At 36.4% G+C, this 24,596-nt stretch overlaps 2 protein-coding genes and 1 pseudogene across 7 annotated transcripts in view; 2 read left to right on the top strand and 1 right to left on the bottom strand.

Annotated features, from left to right (window-relative positions):
- The window catches only part of LOC107681151 (S-phase kinase-associated protein 2-like), a 12,569-nt gene extending 2,451 nt beyond the window's left edge, over positions 1-10,118 (top strand). Inside the window, exons 3-12 of one of the 3 annotated variants that reach the window (XM_016477338.1) lie at positions 826-1,027; positions 1,823-2,058; positions 3,886-4,000; positions 4,095-4,238; positions 4,343-4,477; positions 6,038-6,136; positions 8,603-8,730; positions 8,819-8,870; positions 8,964-9,071; positions 9,181-10,118. In XM_016477338.1, coding sequence (XP_016332824.1) covers positions 1,014-1,027; positions 1,823-2,058; positions 3,886-4,000; positions 4,095-4,238; positions 4,343-4,477; positions 6,038-6,136; positions 8,603-8,730; positions 8,819-8,870; positions 8,964-9,071; positions 9,181-9,382 — 1,233 coding nt within the window. In that variant the 5' untranslated portion in view covers positions 826-1,013 and the 3' untranslated portion in view covers positions 9,383-10,118. Of the gene's footprint in view, positions 1-781; positions 1,028-1,822; positions 2,059-3,885; positions 4,001-4,094; positions 4,239-4,342; positions 4,478-6,037; positions 6,137-8,602; positions 8,731-8,818; positions 8,871-8,963; positions 9,072-9,180 lie in introns of those variants that run through there. The other 2 variants (XM_016477339.1, XM_016477337.1) reach the window with 2 other exon arrangements.
- Positions 10,119-10,711: 593 nt separating this feature from the next.
- Positions 10,712-19,390, bottom strand: LOC107681150 (NAD kinase 2, mitochondrial-like). Of its 4 annotated transcripts, none has more exons than XM_016477334.1 (13): positions 18,776-19,390; positions 18,397-18,637; positions 16,615-16,703; positions 16,437-16,525; positions 16,251-16,332; positions 16,090-16,173; positions 15,414-15,550; positions 12,484-12,571; positions 12,205-12,348; positions 12,056-12,111; positions 11,878-11,931; positions 11,276-11,399; positions 10,712-11,030 (listed from the first exon to the last, which is right to left on the bottom strand). In XM_016477334.1, exons 2-13 carry the CDS (start codon positions 18,634-18,636, stop codon positions 10,895-10,897), a joined length of 1,323 nt encoding a protein of 440 aa, XP_016332820.1. In that variant the 5' UTR covers position 18,637; positions 18,776-19,390; the 3' UTR covers positions 10,712-10,894. The 4 variants fall into 4 exon arrangements, with proteins under 4 accessions (XP_016332820.1, XP_016332821.1, XP_016332818.1 ...); XM_016477335.1 differs by having other exon boundaries at positions 19,170-19,390; XM_016477332.1 differs by having other exon boundaries at positions 18,397-19,390.
- Positions 19,391-22,001: 2,611 nt separating this feature from the next.
- Positions 22,002-24,596, top strand: part of LOC107681071 (glycerophosphodiester phosphodiesterase domain-containing protein 5-like) — a 9,762-nt pseudogene continuing 7,167 nt past the window's right edge.

Raw genomic sequence — 24,596 nt, 5'->3', positions numbered from 1 at the left:
ATTATTGTTTCTCCTCTATGCCCCGCCTTTCTGAAATGCGTCGATTTTTACAAAGCTCATCGTTCTAAAAAATCGAGGTGTGCGCTGATTGGCCAGCTATCTAGTGCGTTGTGATTGGCCAAATTCCTCAAGCATGTGACGGAAATGTTACACCACCTCACCATACTGTTGATGCCGTGTCCCGGCCGGAGCGACAAGACAAAAACATTAAAACCCATTACAAACGAGGCATTTGTTGCATCCAGTGGGGACATAATTACTGATTATAATGACTTATACTGTCTTTTTACGCGTTGCGTTGCATCGCGCTGCGTAAACATAAAACCCTGTCTGCATTTGTGATTGGAGAAATGACAAACAACAAGCGCTACTCTACACTACTCAAAACTCGCGTTTGAATAATCAGTGGCAAATCCTTTAAATGAAAACGTGAACGTTTTGGAAGGCCAAACAAAGTAGTTTCGCTTTCACAACGAAACGCACAGCACTTCACAACATGGCGTAACATAAAAGTTACGCTTCTTTCTTTGCGTGAACATTTGGGCGGCATTATGCAAATCTTCCCACATAGTGACGTAGACATGTGGGGGCGTGTTAGAACGAGCTGTTTTAGGTAGGCGTGGTTGACTCTTAACTTTTATAAAGAATATCTCTTTGGATTTGAGACTTTAGTCTTTGCAACTTTACAGATCTTCTTTATGCACCAAGAGCTTGTAACACTCCAAAGAGAAAGGAAAAATTGAAATCGCATCATATGACCCCTTTAATTTTTGCCTGTCTTGACTCCATGTTTGGATGTGTAAAGAGTCGTATGGTCCTCCACAGTAGAGGGCGGCAAGTCGATGTCCCTCCATTACTCTGTCAGGAATGCGTCACTTCCGGCGACCTACATTGGAGCCAATGGCATCGCGGCAGGACAGCGGTCCAGAGGCAGGTTTAAATGCGCCGGGGAAGCCTTGCTGCATCGGAAAGTTTGCAGAAGTGAATACTTCTAATAACGTTACAAAGTAAGGATGTCAAACGAAAGGTAATATGCAATTGTTATTTACCAAACCTCAAGTATTATTTGCATTTTACATTGCGCATATTTTCCTGAAATGTATGTTATTGACGTGAGTGTGTTTCTGTGTAAGTTACTAACCTACATTTGGATTCTCCCTCCACTTTGGTGTGTTTTGTAAGTTTTATAACTTGTTGGTGTGTTATAAAAAACACTGTGCACAATAATAAACGTATTTGTTAAAACATGACTTTAGATCGGTTGTGCAAAGATCTGCTGGACGCATTTTAAAAAATGCATTTAACTTAGTCGAATGTGTAGTCGAATGTGTGGTTGGCGCGCGCCATCGTGTTGTAACGCGCGAGGACGATTTTTTTCTCTAATAATTTATTTATATAAGCAAATCAGAATTTCGCAAGTTCTTTAAGTCTTTTGAATGGTTCCATTAGTTAATATATCGTTTTGATTTTCGAAAATACAAGATATTATAGAGGCTATTTTTGGTATAGACGTAAGTTAACTCGCCACAAATGGCGGGCATCACAGATCTTGTGATACGAGCTTGCAGTTTACAGTATACAAGCAATCAAAAACAGCTGTAATTGTGTCGATGTGTTATTAGCCATTGCGTATTGTGTAGTCAGAAGTTGTGTTATTTCCTTTTAAAATTGTTGTAGGTTGAACTTATGTAATGAGGACTGTTTATCCTTAGGTTTGGGAGATCGCGGTTATTGGTTTCTGCTGTTATACCTCTATATATCCTTATAACAACACGAAATGGTGAGGTTGCTGTTGCTTAGTGTTTTCCTTGTTTTTATGTAGACCGTTTAAAGAACTGAGTGAGAATTTGGAGGGATCCCTGTGCAGGCCTCAGAGGAGTAAATGGAAAAGGCGGCCCTCCTGCAGTGGGGGTCTAGACATAGAAAACACTCCAAACGAGCTCATCCAGCAGTGGTCACCTCCACACAAAAAGTTCCTGACTTCTGCAAAAGGGAAAGAAAATGAGGAAAACGTATTTGTTCTTGCCAGACGTCCCAGGAAAAGAAGAGAATCATCAGGTTTGTGACTGAGAAATTGAACCATATAAAGCCTACTGTATTATATTTGATACATGTGTTTCTATCGTGATCACAAATTTTCTTGAAAAGTTGTAATCTGCCTTCTGCCCTTTGATTATTACATCATACTTTTGTAATTGTAAAAATGTATACCTTCAGGTTTTGTCTTTGTGCTGTGAAATTTGGAAATTATTTATTATGTGAACTTAAATCTTACTATTATTATTTCAAAAACAGATGTCAACATTTTCTAGTCTGACGCAACTTTGGTTTACTTATACATACATGATTATTCAGAAATATCATTTTAAAAAGACAATATAAAATACATTAGGCTTTTGGGGACCGCTTATTTCTACATGTCTCAATTATCATTGTATTGTTTTGCATTATATGTTTTGCCCCCACAATAAAAACTACAGAGCTTTGATCATAAAACTTAAGCGTTTAAATATCACCTTTCTAAAGCCCTATTCGGAAGGGACTAGTTTTACAGGGGGTCGTTAGAGAAATTTGTGTTTCACAGACGTACTTGGTGATTTTAATCCCGTCCGAATCTGCCAAGTCTGTGTTTTTCTCACATAACCCCTGTAAAAATTCCAGAGCAAATTACCTACTGTTTTTCATCAAACCCAGTGATCATCTGAGAAAACTAATCCCGTTCGAATGCGAATGTCTGTGATTGCCGGTGATATTTTTTTTTTACAACGCGTTTCCTTGTGTGTTTTGGCCAACGTGAATAACCGTCTTACTGCGCACATGTTTGATATATTTGCCTCCCGGCAAAGAAAATAAAATAACAATAATAAAATCATGTGCTAGATCACGTAAACTGTTAAGACTGACTATTGTAATATCAGCGCCAGGTAAGATTACTCATGTTCATTTCTGCACTCAATTACATAATGTTTCAATTAGCCTACATATGTACCTTTATGAAAATTAAACATGGGTTTACTACAAAAAAATTTTTTTAACTAAAGTAACCACACATTAACATGGTTTTGCTATACTAGCCATTTAGCTTCACCATGGTATTTGTAGTAAAACTGTGATTATACTAATGGTAATCAATCCGAATGACTATAAGCAATGCACGCATGAGCGCGTGATCTCTGTGACGCCCAGATGTACAAAACAGACCTTCCCACCTCTGTAATAAACACGGAGATGTTAGTCCCGTCCGAATTGGTACATGAAAATCGCAGACGTCAGGTGATAAGAATCGAAACTCAAACGTAGTTTAGAAAACTAGTCCCGTCCGAATAGGGCTTGAGACATATTATTGGAGAATATAAATGTTGTCACTTTATTTATGTAAATAGTCTGTTAAAAAAAATCTAATTGTTTTACATAACAGACTTACGTTTTTAGCACCAAATTACATAATTTAGTTTATTTAGGGCTTCTGAATATAATTCAAGTCTGAGATTAATATTTTAATTATATTATACTGTATGAGCCATAAAAGCCTAATGTATCAAATAGTAGTATGCGTAACAAAATACACACATTTTTAAAAAACATTTTCTTTTACTGTTTTGTCTTAAGTTTCTATTAATCTTTTCATATGTAAGCTTTTACAGGTTTAATGTAGTACTGTATATCTGATTGGAAACTTTTTTGTGTGTAAGAGCTGTAAAGGTAAATGGGACATAGTTGCATGAACAAACAACTTATCAATACCCTGTAGACTTCCATTTTGGGGGCCACTTACTGTTTCTCCCCAAAATTTTGTTGAATTGTATTATTGTAATTGCTTATAAGATGTACATGGACTTGTTTGGGCAGAATAGAGCCTAATTTGTTAACTTGTTCCTCCCTCAGCAGGCTTGTGTTGGGACAGTCTGCCTGATGAGCTGTTGTTGGGAATCCTGTCTCGTCTCTCACTGCAAGATCTCCTCCGGACGTCACATGTCTGCAAGCGCTGGCATCGTTTAGCGTAAGCTCTTCATACACTATTACAAAGTTGGAGTTTGGAAGACCACCGATCACCTGTGATGGAAATCATAAGTGTCAAAACTCTGCATTTGCAGGTTTGATGAGTCTCTGTGGCACAGTGTGGACCTGGTGGGAAAGGCTCAGTTAGATGCAGAGCTTGGGCAGGTTCTCTCAGCTGGTGCCTTGAGATTGCGCTGTCCACACACATGCATCGCTCAACCCAGTTTTAAATGTGCACAGTGAGTAATTCGTGTTTTCACAGTGCCACAGTAAAGTCCTATTGTGTAAGTGCTGCTGTTGTTGCTGTCTTATGTTTGTAAATGTAGTGCATTTTGAATTACAGGAAACTTCGTGTCCAGCATCTGGATTTATCAAACTGCACAGTGGAGACGTCTGTTCTCGAAGACATCCTGTCTCACTGCAAACATCTACAGAATCTCAGTCTCGAAGGGTTGGTGCTCTCTGAAAGCATTATTCAGTAAGTGATAGTCAAAAAGACATTTTACACACTACAACATAACTAGATTTTTTTTGTTAGCGGCACACATTGACCAATCAAAAGGTGTTTTATTCACAACCAATCAAACGGCATTTAGTTTTTGTGTTGAAAGACATGGAGAAAACTACTCTTGCTGTTGACAGTTTTCCTGTGCTCTGTCAATCTAACAAGCTGTCATATATTTCATATAATATGTCATTATTATATCATGTATAATAATGGCATATATTTCTATTTATGTATTGTGTAGAAATGACACATTTTATATAGAAATAATTCTTCTTTTTTAAGAGCAGGTCATGTGTTTTTTTTTAAGTGTCCTAATATTGTGTTGGAGTCCCCTACAACAGGTTTAAATGCATCTAAGGTCAGAAAACACTGTAATTTTCACAGAATATACGTATATACATAGTCATTTGTCCATGATTTTGAAACGGTTCGTTCGATTCAGTTCTGAGCGAAATGTCTGTTAAGCCATAAGTTTATTTTCCATAAGCCCTGTGCTAACGTGACTACCTGATGAAACAATACAGTTTGAAAACCAAAATATGTCTACTGTAATATCTGAAGAACGACAGACAAAAGACGCTCCGTGTCTTAACCTTTAATTATAACGCAGAACAGCTTTATCACATGCGTAGCAGCCTCTTGTCTCTCTACCGGGTCTTTTACTCTTTGCATTAACCCTATAACTACATTAACAGCACTTTCACAATGATTATAAAGTCTGTGTGCTACACTACATTCTTTATTATTAAACGAAGTAATTAGAACAACGACAGTCTACATTAATCGACACATTCTTAGGAAATAGTGGGTTCACAGCGAATTACCAGAACTATTTCAGTAAGACCGTAATATTGTGCTTTACCTGGAAACCTAAAGCTGCTCTAGGTATAGATCACATATTAGCACAAAAAAAAAACTAGATATGTTGAGCACTCAATTGAAAATGTACACATAACATATCAATCGTAGTTACAGGTTGTGGTTTGGAGAAGCTTGTTGGTCCAAATCAAGAAGATTAAAAGCCAACGAAGATAAAAGGCAAGATTAGAGAAGCAGTCCTCGGTAAAATAACGAGCACAACAAAAGGTTCGAATTGTATTGCTGTGGTATCGTGGAGCACAGCATCTTCTCGACACGGAGTGTTTGTAATGTATTTCGTGGGCAGGCGGGGATTATGCTAATGTGTTACCCAGTGACGTAGATCGGTAACAGGCAGAAGATTCGAAAATATTAACGACTCGTTAAGGCGATTCTGAGTCGACTCTTTGTTTTGAGAGACAATATCTTTATTTATCATGCACTTTTTTGATTAACAGCTTTGCAGACTGTTTACATTGAAGAATAGCTACCTTACAAACTGCAAAAGAGATATTTTTCAAAAACCCATATGACCTGCTCTTTAATTGTTATTAGTCACTGGTAACATTCACATTCTTTCAGAATGTAAAGCTGCAGATTTAACTATATCTTTTTTGCAAATTTACATATGAAAATATGAAGACCTTGAACCTGTATTTTGTTCTCTTGCAGTTCTCTGGCTCAAAATACTGAAATTGTCCGACTGAATTTGTGTGGCTGTTCTGGCTTCTCTCCTGATTCTCTGGCTGAGATGCTAAAATCTTGCACTCGGTAAGATTAACTTTGTATACCATACAAAATAAAAATTATGTTCCTGAGAATAATGTTTCACTGTTTCCAGAGAAATAATAAGCAGCATGACTGTTTTCAACATTCATAATAAGCAATGTTTCTTGAGCACCAAATCAGCATATTAGAATGATTTCTGAAGAATCGTGTGACACTGAAGGCTAGTTTAATGTTTGCTGAAAATTCAGCTTTGCCATCATAAGATTAAATTACATTTTAAAATTTTAAAGTAGAAGTCAGTTCTTTTTAATTGTAATAAAATTTCACAATTTTACTGTTTTTACTGCATTTGATCAAATAAGCACAGCCTTGATGGGTATTCAAGACTTTCAAAAACACAAAATCTTACCAGCTTTTAAATGTTGGTGTACATCCAAAGACAACTAATATTTTTAAATATAATACTTGATGAGCATGTATTCATCATCAAAAATGTCAGAACTAGTTGTTTTAAAGTACTGTGTAGTCACAATTATTTGATAGAGGGCACTTACTGTGTATGTTTTTACACACTATTACTATATTTTTAAATATCTGCATGCAGTTACATGTAATTAATTTCTGTAAATGCATCCTACCTCTATAGCGGCAAAAGTGTTATACAATACAACATGTGTCTAATTGTATATGGTCATGTTTACTATACAGGGTTCCCACGCATCTTGAAAGTACTTGAAAGTACTTGAATTTCAGACATATGGATTCAAGGCCTGGAAAGTACTTGAAAACAAACATAGGTCCTTGAAAGTGCTTGAATTAAATTTGAAATACATTTTGTTTATGCAGGGATTAAAGTTTTCCGTCGCTACGATGGATTTCCGTCAATTGGGGAAAAAAAACATGTAGCGCATTGTTGTTGTTGTTCTGCCGGCACACCAAAAATCATTCCCGGCCACGGCTGCAGCTTCTAAGTGACAACATAGGGATGCCACTTGCATCATTCACAGTCGGGTTATTAGCAGAGAACACAGAGCAGGACTTGAATTTCGGCGCGGGATTGCGGCTATTAATAACAATTGTACTCATTCCCGCAGGTTCCACGCTTATAACGCGATGACAGATGACGGAACGTATCATTTGCACGTGCTTTTGAGTCTTGAGAACTCACTCGCACGCTATCATTTTCTGTGCGCCCAAAGATCGCGATAAGGAGAGTGACAGCTTTTAATAATTATTAAGGGAGTTTGCCAACGTGATATTGATTATTTCAGTTATTTAAATCATTTAATATTTCTGTATTCAAAATTTTATATTTAAAACATTAATCTCCACATAAATGTATGAATTTAATTGCACTCATGCCACCTCTGAGCCTCATTAAACGTCTGAAAATGTATCTACAAGCCACTTTTGTGTTCTTCTGTGCCATTAATTTTTTATTAATACTAATTTCATATGATTGGTAACCTCACTAACCTATTTGTCTTATTATACTTATTATTATATTGTTTTAAATAGAAATTTTAAAAAGCTTATTGCCACCTCATTAAACGTCTGAAAATGTACCTACAAGCCACTTTTGTGGTCTTCTGTGCCACCTCTGTACAAATACATTTTTTATTATTGTTTTTTTATTATTTTAAATTAGGAGGACAAGCGCTCCTAATTACAAGAAGAAGAAGAAATGCTTTTAAACTGTGTGTGTGTGACAAGTATGGCTGTGGAATGGGGTTTGGCTGAGGAAAAATTGAGTCAAAAGATTTTAAATCTAATATTGTATATTATTTTCGCACATCAGGGAGCAGCTATCAATATGCGGGGTATTGAAATCGCATTTGAATGAGCGCTTGCTGTTCACTTTCGATTTCGCGATCACGCGCACTCTGTGTAAAAGGGAGCATATCTTACAGTGTGTGCATAATTATTAGGCACGTTGATATTCTGATCATATTTTTTCCCAAGCACATTTTACCAATTCCAAACCACATCAATCTTAATAACTACTATTCATTTTCTACAGCAAAAATCAGTTTGATGCATATTTTATCAATATTTTAGAAATTATTTTATTTATCACCAGTACTGACTTCAATGGATTTTATTAAAGTCCTTTGAACACAACTGCTCAAAACGGTCTAAATTTATGAAACCTACACATTCAAAACATTATTACTCTGCAATTTTTAATGTAAATGTTAAGTACTGTAAGGTCTTTCATGACACTACATATTCTGGGGTGTGAATTTGATAGGTGCTTGATAAAAAATAAATGGGGCTTTAAAAAGTCATTGAATCTGGTGTTCATGAAAGAAGTTCATGTTTCATGACAAGTACATTGTACTGAAAATGTATTTTATTTAAGGCGAGTATGTTGTAAAGACACTTAATATAAAGTGAGACTGTATCTTTTCATAGTACATCAAGTGTTTTACCTCCATAGATCAAAGAAAATAATATTAATCATATGATGACACCCTTTGAAGCCTATAATTTTCTTTCTTTCCCCAGAATTGAAGAAATGAATGTGTCATGGTGTGACTTCAATAATCTCCATGTTCAAGCTATTGCTAACAACGTTCCCTCCAGCATCACTCAACTGAACATCAGTGGTTACAGACAAAACCTCACAATGGAAGGTAAGGAAAGCAAGGAATTCAGATTTATGTAAATGCATTTGTAACCATTTCATGCACCAACAGTTTCTTTTTTTGGTGTGTGTTTCAGATGTTAAAGCTATAGTAAATAGATGTCCAAACCTCACAAATCTAGATTTGAGGTAAGTTCCTAACTCAAAAGATGATTGTGGATCAGATGCCTAATAGCAAACAGCAGGAGGTTCACATTCAATTATGTGTTTTTATCATTACAGTGATAGCGTGCTTGTGACAACAGACAGTTTCCCAGTCCTGCAGCAACTTTCCTCCTTGAGACATCTGGCACTGAGCCGCTGTTATCAGATCCACCCAGCTTCACTCATGTAAGAGAGTGGTTGAATTCAGAAAGACAAGACAAACATCAACACTTTTGTGTCTGTATATAGTGTCTGCATACAAGACCCTAAATATTCCTTCTCTTTTTCTCTACAGTGATTTTGAAAAGTTTCTAAATGTGCAGACCCTGGAGGTCTTCGGGCTTATACAGGACAGCTACCTGCCCATTCTTTGTAAAGGTCTACCGCACATACAGATCAACACACAGCCTTTCTCCACTGTGGCACGTCCCACCTCGGCATCAAGAAAGGATCGCACACTTTGGGGAATGCACTGCCGCCTCGTGTACAAACATTGATGTTTTTAATTCAGGATGATTACAGGGTAAACCAAATTGTAAAATAGCTTTTATAATAGTCCATATCTCTCTCTCAATTGTGCCCATTTAGAATTATTTGTGAGTTTAAAAAATATCTTAAACATCACTGGTAAGTCCTCGTTTTAAATTGTTAGTTTCAATGTTGTGAAGATGACAATTGTGTTGGAGGTCCTGACAATCTTGAATGGAGTGGCGTTCTTGTTACGTTGCAGCAAAGATCACAAAATAAGAGATGAAGAGTGGACAGGCTGGTTAGTGATATATTTTGATATATATAATTTGAAATGTTTCGTACCAATAGCTAATCATGTTGAAAATGGTGAGTTTAACTAAATGTTTGTTACTTCAGATGAAAACTAGAATAATAATGGTAGGTTCTGTTTGTCACGCAAGATCTGTTTTCCTGCCATGATCAAGTACATTTCCAGTTTTACTATAGAGGTTTATCAAAGTTAGTAATAAGAATAAAACCATTGTTATTTTATATTGTTCCCAAATTCTTTGGCCATACAAAAGCATTAAACCAGGTGCTTTTATAGCAGAGAAATTAATGTGAACCTCTTCCATTTTTCTAACCAGTTTTAATATTGGAAAACTTGAATTTTGTACAACTTCGGTTGTCGCTAGACATGTTTTTTTAATGAATTGTTTACATTGTCTGAATTGTAAATAAATGTATTGTTTTATTTAAAGCCATCCCCATGTGAGTTTTTCCATTCCCGTATTATATTCTTTACATTGTGGTGTTGATGTCACAAAATGCTACTCACCAAACAAATCTAAATGTTACAAAAAAAAAAAGAATGCAGACATTTTAAACAACCAAAGTTCCTGAGAATGGTTTTCCAAATTTCTGGCATGTTTTAAACCACTGCCTGCACAATGTTTTGACCTGATGGAGTAGAGTTTGACTCCACATCCAAACTTTTGCCCTATTGTGTACTTCAAAAACATTAAAATATCAAATATTTTTCAGGTTGCAGTTTCAGAAATGTTTGATTTCTACATTTACAAAATACTTCTGTGCATGTTTGGCACAAAAGTAATCAAAAAAAGTTTGAGTACATGTGCTTAAGCATGAATCTGCATCACATTTCTAGAACATTATACACCAACAGATGACACACTATAATGCTGGTGTATCTGGGGGAAAAGTGTTTGTTATTTCTGAAGGCTGCAACCAAGAAGGTCGTTTAAAACCAGTTAAACACTGCGGACCCGGATACGGGTCCAAAATGACGTTAAAAATGTTTAGAGTATGTTAAATTTAGGCGAAAATACCAAAAAACGCCCCGAGCTTAAGTGGTTAAATAAGCACAGACTACAGAAGTGTGAAATCCTAATATATATACCAGTACACCGTACATTTCCTCTGCAAACCCCATCATCCCTTAAAATTCAGTGCTTAAAGAACCTGCTGTCCATCAAAGTCTGGCTTTAAAGACAATCATTCAGTCCTCAATAAATAAAGAGTTTGATGTATCAAAGGATTTAATCAAGAATGACCGTTCGCAACAGGTCCTCCTCATTTAAGCTGATTGTAGCAATGGCACCATCATTAAACTGGAAGGACGTCCCACCATCCACCACCATGCAGGCATCCCAACACCTTGAGCGGACACAAACCCTACCAAAAACAAGAAGAGCACAGCACTTTTCATCAGTTTTCAGCTTGCAGCCTTGTTTGATCAAAAACATGGAGAAATAGTTAATGCATTAGATATTATGAACTAACAGTAAGCAACCTTTTTACAGCATTTATGTCTAAAAATGTTCATGTTTGTACAATTTAAAATGTTTTTATAAACCAAGATTAACATTACATTATTATTACTTATCCAATCATTTACCACGATGGAAATTAAAACTCACTTTTTGGCAAAACCTCTTTGTTGGCTATTGGAAAATACTCTGTTGACTATCGGCTCTCTTATACTGAAGAAAAGTTTGTCCTCCTCTGGGCTGAAGATCAGGGATTCGTTGTATGTTTCAGTCACTGAACACAAAATATGGACCAATTATTTAATGTACAGAATATTAATATTATTAATATAATTTTATACATTTAAGCAGAATTAAAACAATGAAAAGTCATTTTAAAATACAAACAATATATTTCAGTCACTGCACACAAAAACAGGCCAATTATTTAAAATGCAGAATATTAATTGTATGAATTACAAAAAAATGACAGTCATTTTAAAATACAAATGATATATTTCAGCCACTGAACACAAAATAGGAGCCAACTGTTTAAATTGCAGATAAAAATGTAAATAATAAAAAAAAGGTTATTTTAAAATACAAATGATCTATTTCAATCACTGAACACAAGAATAGGGAACAGTTATTTAAATCGCAGAATATAATTTTTTTTAATTTAAAAAGAACAAAAAAGCCATTTGTAAATACTAATGAGCTGATTATTAATACTTGTACAAAAAAAAAAAAAAGATATTGTATTTTAAACTCACCACTCTCAATGAACTCCCGATTTAGAGGAACATTCAAACCTGTTTTTAATTTACCTAAGATACAGAAAAGATGAAGATCAGGCTTGTAGTAGCTGACGATTATAAACTGTTCTGTCATAGAACATAAGTAATGCAGAATATATTTAACATATATAACTTTTGTTTTTGTGTTTCTAACCTATTCTGAGGACATCCTCCACTGCCTGCTCGACAAGCTTATTAATATTGTAGGACCTGGACGAAGGAACAAAAATAATTTGGTAATCTCTTGACATTTTTATGAGGTGTTGTAAGATCACTTTTCTTTAAAGCAGCGCTCTGACTCACCAGGCTTTAGATCCGGTTCCAGTGCAAATGCTAAGCCCTGAGCTCTTCTGCTTCTCCCACGGCCCGTCGTCGATGGAGATTTCGTAGTATGAAGCCCTATGAAGCGAGAGGGTAATATGGGGTTTGAAGGATTTATACTTCAACCTGTGGCAAACAGAAATCCACAAGTAAGGGGAGATGGGGGGATGCATGGAGTGAAGGAGGACATGTGGTTGATGAAATGTTCGAGGGGTAAGACTGGTTCCACGTCGTCACAGAATGGTGGGCAGGGACATATACCTGGAGGACAGGGACTCCCCAATGAAGATCTCATTGAGCCCTCGGACAGGCAGTAGGTGAGGTCTTTCAGGACTGTTGTGTGTCGTACCTGTCACAAAAATATGATAGCGTTGTTATCTTTCTGTAGAACACAAAGAATACACAAACTTGTTCAGAGCAAACCTTTCTTACAAAGTAATCAAAGCTGGGTGCAGCGTTACTGCACTTAAAGGAACAGTTCACCTTAAAAAAATGAACATTTTGTCGTCATTTCCTCACCCTCACGTCGTTCCAAACCTGTATGATTTTCTTTTTTATGGTAAACATGAAAGAAGATATTTTGAAGAATGCTGGTAATCAAACAGTTGATGGTCCCCCATTGACTTCCATAGTACTTCTTTCAGTACTATTGAAGTCAGTAGACCAATTTCAGTGTTTGCAAACAGTGATGACGTTTTTGTGGGCGGAGTCTATTTGGTGGCAGAAAATGCCCGTTTTAACGTAGCAGTCTATGCAATTCGTGGAATGAAAGAATTTTATTTCAAAATTCTGACTTTTTTCTTGCAATTCCGAGATTATATCTCACAATTCTGATAAGAAAAAAATCAACTTATATCCCACACTTCCGGCTTTTTTTCCCTCAGAATTGGCAAACTCGCAATTGTTGAGGTAAATCAAGTTATAAAGTCCGAACTAGGAGATTTAAACTTGCATTTGTGAGAAAAAAAAAGTCAGAATTGTGAGATAAAATAGGTAGGCTAAATGTAATGTAAAATGTTATGTTCAAATAGTATTTCATGCTTTAACTGTAGGGCTAATACAATATGTCCCCTATGTGAATATTATATAGACCTATTGTTTAAATCAAATTTATGCTTTAAAAGTAGGGTAATCGTAGCAGGTTTCATCCATAGTTTGTCCGTTTAAACGTCTGCGTTTAGCTTCAAATGGCGTCTTTGATGACATTATTCTATAAAAATGATTTGCATTCTGATTCTGACATCCAAAAGCACAACAATACATTTTTTCTCTTATTCCATGGATTTTACCCGTTTCCCTCCACTTCTTCCCGGTGTTTTTCTGCCACCACAATGCGTGCACAGCTGCAAGTGACGTAACTGTGACGTCTACTCCAAATTGGTCTACAGGAACCAACAGCTGTTTGGTTTTTCAAAATTCTTTAAAATATCTTCTTTTGTGTTCAACATAAGATAGAAAATTGTACTGGTTTGGAACGACATGAGGGTGAGGAAATGATGACAAAATATAAATTTTTGAGGTGAACTATCCCTTTAACATAAAACTAAACATAAGTGAAAACGTGCTTGTTAACCAATTAAAACACCTAACCAGGAAAATGACTCCGGAATGTAAAATAAAAGTAATTTTTTAAAATAACATTTGTAAAACTTTTGATACATGCTATCAAAAAAGAACTCTAAGTGGAAAAAAAATAAAACGAAGTGAAATTAAATGAATTTAAAACATTGAATCAAAACCAAAAATGAAATAGAAATAAAAATGAAAAAAACACAAATAAAATAAATCTCTTCATAATTTAGGGATTTAACGATTAACCGCGATCCGGTTGAAAATCTATTCAAATATGTGACGATTCATATCGGTTGAGATGCTAAACAAATCGCAATTCAATTAGGGGTAGGAGTTTATATGAATGCATGTCTGAGTTGAAATTACTGTCTTTAGAAAAGTTTAGATGGTATTTTTTTATTTTCATCTTGCCTCTGTATAATGCATATTAAAGTTTATAAGTGCAGCGCTGCTTTGTTTACAGTGGAAACGCTTTCAGCGCCACCTGCTGGCAGAGAGTGAATCTGCGTCTCGTTCAGCTCGTCTGCTGTTTCTGTTTCATGCAGATATTTTTTATGTATAGTTTCACAAAACTGAAATCAAACCATTCTGTTTTTGCTTCAAATTTCGAAATTATACAATGTAATTTAGATTAAAAACTGCTCATGTTGCATGTATGCAGCATCTTTGTTTGGATCGTGATTAAAATGCAGTGGTTGCCTCTAATTTTAAAAGGAAAGTGCACAGACAAAGCCTTATTTTGTTTATATGAGGAGATTTATTTGATTTGTGTTACTTATTTATTTGATTTGGGGCTTGTTTTAAAATTTCAATTTAGTTTTGTTATTTACATTTACATTATATTTAAATTTAGTCATTTAGCAGACGCTTTTATCCAAAGCGACTTACAAATGAGGACAATAGAAGCAATCAAAACCAACAAAAGAACAATAATATGCAAGTGCTACGTTAGTATATTATTATAGTGTTATATTTCAATTTCAGAAAGAAACGTGCAGCATTTTGTCCGAGCAATAATAAAAGGACATTTAATTTATAATTTGTCTTAAATCTCATTTTCTTAAAAAAAAATCGTGAATCGAATTGAATCGTGAGTTGAGTGAATCGTTACATCCCTAAATATAACTATAATAACCCTGGTTGAGAGAACAAAGAAATGTCAAGGTTATATTTACCCTCAAAAAAAGCGCACACACACACACAAATTAAGTTGCAAAAATTAAGCCAATTTTTCAGTCTGTTAATTGAATACTTAATTCCTACAAAATGTAAGCACATGTCCACCAACACTTACTATTTCAATGAAAAAACATCTCACTCATTAATTTTATACAAAAATGAAAACAGCACATCATATTTAATTATATTTTTTATATTTAATTTAATATTTAATATTATTTTTTATTTCTTTTATTTTTTATGCAACTAAACGTTTCCTTTTTTTTTTTTTAGCTCATTCTCATTATTGTAATACAGTAATAAAATGTATCTTTTCTCCTTTTTTTGCTGTGAAATATGACCTAGACATTTTTTTATATTATTTGTAAGACTCTGAAGTCAGAAGAGCAGCATAGAGGAAAGTTGTGTTAAGATAGTAATGAGTACAATATGATTCGTACTGCTCTGAGTGTCTGTAGTGACGCGGTGCGCCTTGCTGTGCTGCTCGAGGCTCAGCTGCAGCTCATGCAGGTCCACTGGAGTTGGGTTGATCCCGGTGCCCTCCAAGTACATACGGATGCGCTGACGCCACTGCCACCTAGCGAAGATAGTTACTTTTAAAAAAAGAAAAAAAAGAAAGGCAAGACATAGAGGAATACATCATAGAACATTAACAAACATTTAATCACTTTATATAGTTGGTTGGGGTGGATTATATTTGTATGTCAGGTACTAATCATCAGAATTAACAGATTTAATTCAGTTATATTCAACTATAATTTTAGTAGACAAATTTCTTTCACACACACACACACACACACACACAAAACGTCCCTAGACTTGAATACGGCTTAATGGAGGATTTGGCTTTCTGAGCTGCCAAGCACCTCCCCCAAGAGGAAAACCAATCCTTGTCCCATAAGAAACAGTTATTAGCTAGTAACATTAGCTTTCCAGTGGGGTACACAGTCTATATCAAACGTATTTTTAATAAGAATTGCTCACTTGAACTAGAACTTCTTTACAAGAGGGCAAAGTACTTTTGCTGAGTACTTCTGCATGAGATGTGGAAGAAAACAACTGACTGCAAATTGGATTACTGCTGACCGTAAGCAACAGTAAACAAGGGGTACCCACCTGAACTCACCCATCCTGAGTTTCTGTAAGGCCTCAGAAAAGGCCTGTGTATAGTGCACAGGTAAACACAGGTGACCCTCTGACCTACAAAAACACAGCTACATTATATATTTATAAAACAAACAAGAAACTTCAACTCACTATAGGATAGCTTTTATTACCTTTCTGGGTCTGTATTGACCCCCAATACAGGTTTGTTCTTATCATACACTTTACTGGCAACTAGTAGCATGGTGCCATCACCTATGACATAAACAAGGCTGTTAGAAATGTACAAAAGAGATCAAGAGTGTCAACCGGTGCACAGTTAAAACTATCAAACATAGAAAGCAAATGCTGAGCTTTACCTCCAGCAGAGATGATGGCATCGGCCCATCGTACTGTGTCCTCATCATACTCGCCTCTTTTGACAATGCGCACCTCAATCCCTTCTTTCCTACAAAAATAAAAGAAGGACAGTTTTGAAAATTGTTTAAAAATGACTTCAAATACTGTCAGAGTTTCCATTTCTGATCATCATCTTACTGTAGGCTGTCCACAATCTGTCCAACATTGAAGGTGTGTATATTGTGTCTCTCCAGAAGCCCATTGTAACTGGATCCTTTCAGGGCAAGCTGTGATGACAAGTAGAAGACAGATTAAATATCATAAACAGTGTATTGCTTCTTAAAAAACAAACACTGTCGCATTGTGTATAATGGGGTGTTAGTTGGATTTGGACTCGGCATTGTTGGTGGCCTTTTCAATACTTAAGCCCATTTTTCTTGCTGCTGAATCAAACTGACAATAGTACCAGCAGAAAAGGAAGGTTACTGACTTAACTGATTTCTTTTATTGAGAAATATACGTTTTCTATAAAACACCGTCAAGTAAGAAAACAGCAGAGAAGTCAAAAGTATTAGATTAAATTATAGTTTACCAAGTTAACCCTTCAATACATCCAAATATATACAAATATAAATATTTTATGAAGATATTTATATCTAACATCCAAATATAAATATCTTAAGTAAATCCAAATTTAGATAGAGGGAGGGGTGACGCAAGAGAAGGCATGGAGAGAGAGAGAGAGAGAGACGGATTCTTCCCAATTATGGAAATTTGCACTCATAATTTATAAACAAACACACTACACAGAATAGAGTGGAACGGTCAGGTCTCATAGTAAAACTGCGATTAATTTTCTCCATATGGGAATAAATTCTAGAGATAATGTGTAAACCTATAACGACAGATCTACTGTGAGCTATGAGGTTGTTAACCGATGATATTTGCTTTTGTTGAAGCCATCAGCCTACATTATTTCAACTTATTCTTTTAATAATCATGTTTAACAGTGGAATTCTTGGTGAAAAATACATTACCCATAATTGTGCAAAGAAATATCCATTATTCAGAGAATCGCAACAAGCAAAATTGTGCCAAAATAACTCTTTAGTGCCTGTACACTCCCATGAAGCACAACAAATAATCTATGCTGAATTTAAAAATGCATAAAAGTGTACTACTATTATTTCTGCCATAAAAAGATGTAAAAACAGCAAGAGTAGAATACTAGGGGGCGGTTCTGAGTTCAGCAGTCAGTTTTCATAAGCACTCAAACTACTTAACTATTTATATGCATATTACGTCTATTTTGCAGTAAATGTCAATAGTTTAATATTTCTGCATCATTTTTAGTTAGATTGCTATTTGCAATGCTTCATGGGACTGTAGATTGTAATACGTTTTTGCTTCAAATCAAAGTCTGTAAACTGGTTGCTTCATGGCATAAAACTCTTAAAAAATACTTGTTTGTAAATCCCCATGGGAAAAATGAGCGGGATAAATCATTCCTAAACCAAGGCTGCTGGAAAAGTGGGTGGGGTCACCTTTCAGTATGCAAATATTACAGTGACATCACCGCCGGTGGATAGATTTTGAATAATGAGCATTTTGCAAATGTTAATCCAAAATTTCTTATTTTTCCACTTACATTTATAACAATAAAAATGCCTATTGTACCTACCTAAAGCTATTACACTATGAATACTATTACATACAAAAAAAATCTGAAAGAACAATCAGAATATATTGAACTGTGACGTTAATTTGCAGGCCAACCTTCATTTGGGTTTTTAGAGGGTTTGAATTTATAAATAAGTACAAAAAGATGGAATCATTTGATGGAAACATTCCCTTAAGAAACTTTACGTCTATTTTAATACAGCACATGCCTTAAAAGCACTGTAACAAGACAACCCGGTGTATCTGATCAATGCACAGAGATGAACAGGTGTATTCACCTCTTCACAAGTGTCTGCTTACCAGCTGTTTGAGATCCTCCTCCGACAGTCCCGCATAGCGATATCTCTGCTGCTCGAATTCATATCGTGTGGTTTTAGTCACAACAGCCACCTTCGCAGGTTTGAAGCCACGTTCAGCTTGCGAAGCAACTTTACACACGGCGGTCTGATGAAAACACAGACGACTACAATAGCTCCCAGTGAAACGCGCCACTAGTGGATTTCCATAGGAAAGGGATTTCCTTAAAGCTCGGGATAGCATTCTACTACCGCAAAATAATATTGGAAAAATAACCAGAAACCAAAAAATGAATTACAGCATGAAAAGTTTCAGTCATTCAAGGCTTAAATCCTGTCCTGTCCAGAGGGACAGACCACCAGTCACAAAACTACTAACTTACCACGAGAAATTCATTAAAATGGCTTTACAGGCTTTAAAATGCTGCAGGTGCTTGGCAAAGTAAATAAAAGAAATGTAAACTCTACTAAACACACAAGACTGATTTATATATGGGGTCGCAAGGTGTTAATGTAGTCAATGGAACCAGAAGCATTCAGTGACTGACAGGTCACCTGCTAACAATGGCAAAGCACCTAATCTTACTTTCTACACGTATGACTAGAGCTGCTAAGGCTGTGGTTCTGACTATCAGGTTATCACCCGCTGGCTACGTAGTGTTGGAAGCACAGGTCACATTTGCTGAAGGTTTCGTGCACGATGCCCTTAAGTGTACGTGAACAGCTAGCTGATTACAGCTGTCAGTTTTAGCATGTCAAACTGGCCACCAACTCTACCTCTCCAAGCGCGGTGAGCGATCACATCCCCGTCTATCTGCCCTCACACATCTGAATGACGGAGAGCGCGAGTCTAAGCGATCTACGGAAACCTGACGTTTAGCGCCTGCCGAAATACAGAACTTCAAATCACAAACTTGAGGCTAATAAAAACATCAGATCCCACACTCACACATGCCGCCATCTTTAAAGCACGTAGTGCTGACTCGGTGGGCGTGGATTTGTATAGAGTTGTGCGCTAGTGTGCCCATTCTTTCTTCTTCCTCTGGTGTTTTATGGCGGTTTGGCAAACCAGCGAAAGAGGTGCATTATAAATCCCAAAAAGACTTTACTAGGCAGCTTATCCTCATCAAAATGAATCATCACAGAGAGACTGTCTCCCCTTTCATTATTCCTATTGCATTTTAGTCTTTTCACCTCAATCACTGCGGCTCCCGTAAGACCTCTCTTAATCTTTTCAACTGTTACATCTGTGGGGATCCCTGTTATTACTCCTTTCACCCATTTCTTTTCTTCTTGTACTGAACAAATCACACTTTGTCCCATGATCGATTTAACTCCTAGAGCCTTCTTTTGTTGCCTACTATCCTTACAATATATTATCAATCTACCATCCCTCAACTTCTTAACACTTTCAATCAGACCTATCACTTCCTTAATTGTTTTAGATAATTTCAGCGGATTAATGATACTGAAAGATCCGGTTTCAAGTTTCATCACTACCTTATACTCTTCCTTCCTTCTTCTTGTCAGATGTGTTCCATTTTCACTGTCAGTTGCAGATGCGTTACTCCAGCTTTTCTTTCTTTTTCGATTTTCTACTATACTCCATTCATTATTTCCATTCCCGCCTTCATCCGCGTCAAACACTTCATCCTCCATTTCCGGATCACTTCCGGAATCTACGCCACTTCCTACCATGCACTCTCCAGTCACAGATCAGCTGTTGCCAAACCGCCTCCGACTCGTGTCCACCTCGCGCGTTCCTGATGACGTCTCCTGCCCATTCTTTACTTGTTGCCCAGTGTGAAGTTTACATTTCTATCTCAACCTTTTACCCGTTTGCCCTAAGGCTTCTAGAATCTGATAACCATTTTACGGTAATACACCGTGCATTTCATAAAGTAATTCCAATAATTAAACCCATGATATTGTTGGCTTTTCCATAATTGTTGACACTATCATTTTTTTTTTTTTTGTATCGATTTCAAAAAATGCTTCATGTGTTATAATTTATGCTGAACTCTAAGTTGTGTAACGTATCCCCCAGCTCTTTTCTTACAACATAATATTGTATGTTTATTGTTCAAGCTCAAAAAAAGTGTAATTGCTGACGAATGAGGTGGGGATTGTGCGTTATGAACTGTAACCTATCTTCTTGTATCTTCTTCCTTCTTCCTTGCTTGGAAGGAAAACTTGAGCTTGAAATTCAAAGTGTCAAATAAAGTAGGCGGACGGAAAGTTCGGGAAGGCAAGCTCTCTAATTCTAAAAACTTCTTGTTTAGATTAGATATGTACTTTGGATAACTGCCCAACAGGATGAGAAGGGTCTGGCTGCAGCCTCGCACTTGCACTCTCAGACTTGCACTCTCAGACACTTGCGCTTCCGCTAGCGACGTCACTTGTAGGCTTTATTTTTTATTTTGTTATATTTTTTATTACTTTTTGTTTGAATCTCTTAACATTTTACAACAGTAGCCAGGTGGTGAAGACAAGAAAAAAGAAACAAAATTACAATGTCACTTGCAATCAACACAAATCGTGCGTGTTGCCAATGGAGACAAGAAGCTGTGGTGGTGATTAAACGATTAAAACTAATTTAGTACTATAACATACAGGGTCCTGCAAGAAAAAGACAAGACCCGCAAATCTGTGGCCACAGAACAGCAGAATATGAACGCAATGCACAAAGTCTCTCGTTAAGCGTTATTATTAAAATATAGCCTACATAACTAATATGTACAGGCAAGCAGGTGAGCCCAGAATAAATGCAACACGCACAGTTTTGTGTTAAGCGTTTTTCCATATAGAATAAACTGTCTACAGCTCTTTTATATCATTGTCTTTGTCCATTAAGCTACATTACGTGTTTTATTTACTATGGGAGGAAAATGTTTAACGTGCAATTTAATGCATTGCGTTCTGGAGGAAAACCCTTAACGAGAGGCTTTGTGCATTGCGTTCATATTCTGCTGTTCTGTGGCCACAGATTTGCGGGTCTTGTCTTTTTCTTGCAGGACCCTGTATGTTATAGTACTAAATTAGTTTTAATCGTTTAATCACCACCACAGCTTCTTGTCTCCATTGGCAACACGCACGATTTGTGTCGATTGCAAGTGACGTCGCAGGTATCGGAGAGTGCAAGTGGCGATTGCAAGTGACTTCGTAATTTAGTTTCTTTTTTCTTGTCTTCACCACCTGGCTACTGCTGTAAAATGTTGAGAGATTCAAACAAAAAGTAATAATAAATAGAACAAAATAAAAAAAAGAAAAGACTGCAAGTGACGTCGCTAGCGGAAGCGCAAGTGTCTGAGAGTGCAAGAGCGAGGCTGCAGCTAGACCCTCTTGAACAGGATGGACGAGAGTTCTTGCCAATGACAGTGAACTACATTGAACTCTGCAGACAGTTTATAACCCAACCCCTTCCCCTTTTCTAGTAGCCTTTCGCATCTGACAGTGACTTATAGGATGCTCAAATAATTGCTATCAGGAGTTTCTATTTTTATTTAGACTTATACGTTGCATTCGATTTACTTATATAGACTAATATATTTGTTTATTTCAAAAATCACACATTGCTGCATTGATTATTCATATTGATTTATCAATTTATTCAAAATGTGTCTCCATGCATCATATATATCAGTAGTTTTCTGCAGTTTTCGTCGAGACTAGTAAACAACAGTCAAAAATGTACGTGCGCAAGGAAAGTGCAAAGCGGCCCCTCTTGTTATGGAAATTGATTTACATTTAACAGAAGCTGACGCGTAATAATAACGCTACCATTCAGTAGCGCAGGAACACAAACCCACGCAATGAAAATCTAATCTAGAGCTCGATATTTTTTACGCTCTCGACTGCGGCGCCACACAGTAACGTTACGGTTGGCAACAGATCAGTGAAGAAGCGACGGGAGATATTCCCTTTCACTTGAGAAAAGCGGACAGCAGACGGACAGAGACACCGGCGCGCTCGGTTCTGACGTGACTGCGACCGGGGCTTCATTTATTCGGTGAGATATTGGGCTTCTTATCCTTCTTATACAATTTTGAGACGATTATCATAGGTGAAGAGCGATTATGTAAAGTAAACAAGTTTGTTGGCTAGTGTCACCGTGATTTCCGTTCTGAAAGTGGATGAATAGACGAGGGTTGTGAGATAGGCTATGATCAGCCTACTTTTTCTGTTTAAACTTTAAAGGCTAAAAAAAAAAAACCCGGTGTCTTAAATATTTGTAATCTACTTCTTTTCAGTCAAATGTTGTGATTAAGGCATTACACTAGTATGCGATGAGCCATGCAGTAAACAAAAAACTAAACAAAATATTTTCACTGAAAAATACAAAAACTGACAGTCAAAAAACACAAGGCAACTCTCAATTATTATTTATATTATAATTTATTTATTTAGTTAAATTCCATCTTTTTTTTTTTACCAGAATGAGGGTCCATAGTCAAGTGTAATCAGCCTTGCATGTATTAAATTTAATTCAAATTGCACAATTGGAAACAACACTGCACTCTAAAAAATGCTGGGTTGTTTCAACCAAATTTTGGGTCAAATATGGACTAACCCAACTGTTGGGTTAAAAAGTTAATTTAAAAATGTAACCAAAATTTAACCCAACAGTTGGGTTAGTCCATATTTGACCCAAAATTGGGTTGAACCAACCCAGCATTTTTTAGAGTGTGGCATAAAATATAGGCTAGCTGAAGCAAACATAAACTGCTTTAAACATAAACTGTAAAATTATTAAGGGATGAAAGTAATTATATTATTTATGTGTTGACAGAACCCTCATTCGTCTCGCTTATGGGCACAACACAGACCGAGGTAACCCAGCTGAAGTTGGATAAGCTGAAAGTGGCATGCCAGAGGTTGCTACAACGTTATGAGCAGTGAGCACCAGACATTTGTCTCCTGACTCTACCGATGCCAGTGGAGACGTTACCAGCTCACACATGCTCAGCCTGGACACTTCTGCTGCTCTAAGGTGCTCTCATTTGAACTTATAATGTACATGCTGAGATCATTTAAAATTAAGCTGTAACTTAAGCAAATTAACCTGATCAAAGCAAATATTCACTGTTACAGTAAAAGGAGATATACATTGATACAAAAAGAGTACTTCGCTTTTTTTTCCTTACAAAAATTCCTACTCTATGAGGTTTGTGTCCTTATATGCCCGTATGGGATTATTATAGTAATATTTAGGTCAGGTTGAAAATGCAATGATAGTAAGCCAGATATTTATGTGTTATATAATGGCTTAAAAAGGCTTAGCTGTTTTTAATCTTGCAGCTGGAGTGTGGCAGTTTTGCTCTGATCGTTCTGATGTTTTGTCTCTGGTGTTCCTGTACTTCTGGAGTGAAGCTCGGAATGACTACAATGACTTTGACCGGTTTGTGTCATACATAAAAGATACATTTGACATATTTTATTGACCTCCATTGTTCATTACTGTTAATTTTAAATTGTTTTCAATCTGGAACATTTCTTTAATAGTTGAATAGATATAACAACAATGGCATTGTTCATTTTATAAAGATATCTCCACTTAGGTAGCTTAACTGGAATACACAAAATAATATTTAAAGGTCACATATTTTACGCCTTTCTGGAGTTTTATTTTAAGTCTTGATGTCCTTAAGAATATATATTTGTGGTATAAGTACCAAAAACCATCTCAATATATTTTTACAGCTCCTCTCTCGGGAGCTCTGCAAAGAACAGGTCGATTTTGGCCTGTCTAATTAATATTCATGAGCCTCTCTTCTGATTGGCCTGTTGTTTTCTGAGTGACACACGGCCAGGCCAATCACAGGTAACTAGGGTCATGTATGCTGTAGCCTGCTGTGGATTTAAAACTGTGTCTGTTATTAGTGGTTATCATTTGTTGAATACATCACTGCCTGCAACAAATGAAATAAACGTATCTGTGGACATTTTTTTTTTTTGTATGGTGGTGTGATGATCCATGTCTTAACTTACCCCGTTCAGCATACTCCATGGACAACTAACCCCCTCCTCAAACGCGCTTACAACAGGATGTTTCAGAATGGTAATTCATGTTTTTTTTTTCAAACACCAAATTCAGTAAATACAAACCTGGCCAGCCGAGCTTTGCGATCACGTGAACTTGAAGACACTTGTACAAATGCGGATAGGTGACATGAATGGAAATGATTCCAGATTGTTGATGTAGTA

This window comes from Sinocyclocheilus anshuiensis, unplaced genomic scaffold (genome assembly GCF_001515605.1).
Source record: "Sinocyclocheilus anshuiensis isolate Anshui unplaced genomic scaffold, SAMN03320099.WGS_v1.1 scaffold412, whole genome shotgun sequence".
Lineage (NCBI taxonomy): Eukaryota > Metazoa > Chordata > Actinopteri > Cypriniformes > Cyprinidae > Sinocyclocheilus > Sinocyclocheilus anshuiensis.
This window is presented reverse-complemented; position numbering and strand designations above follow the sequence as displayed.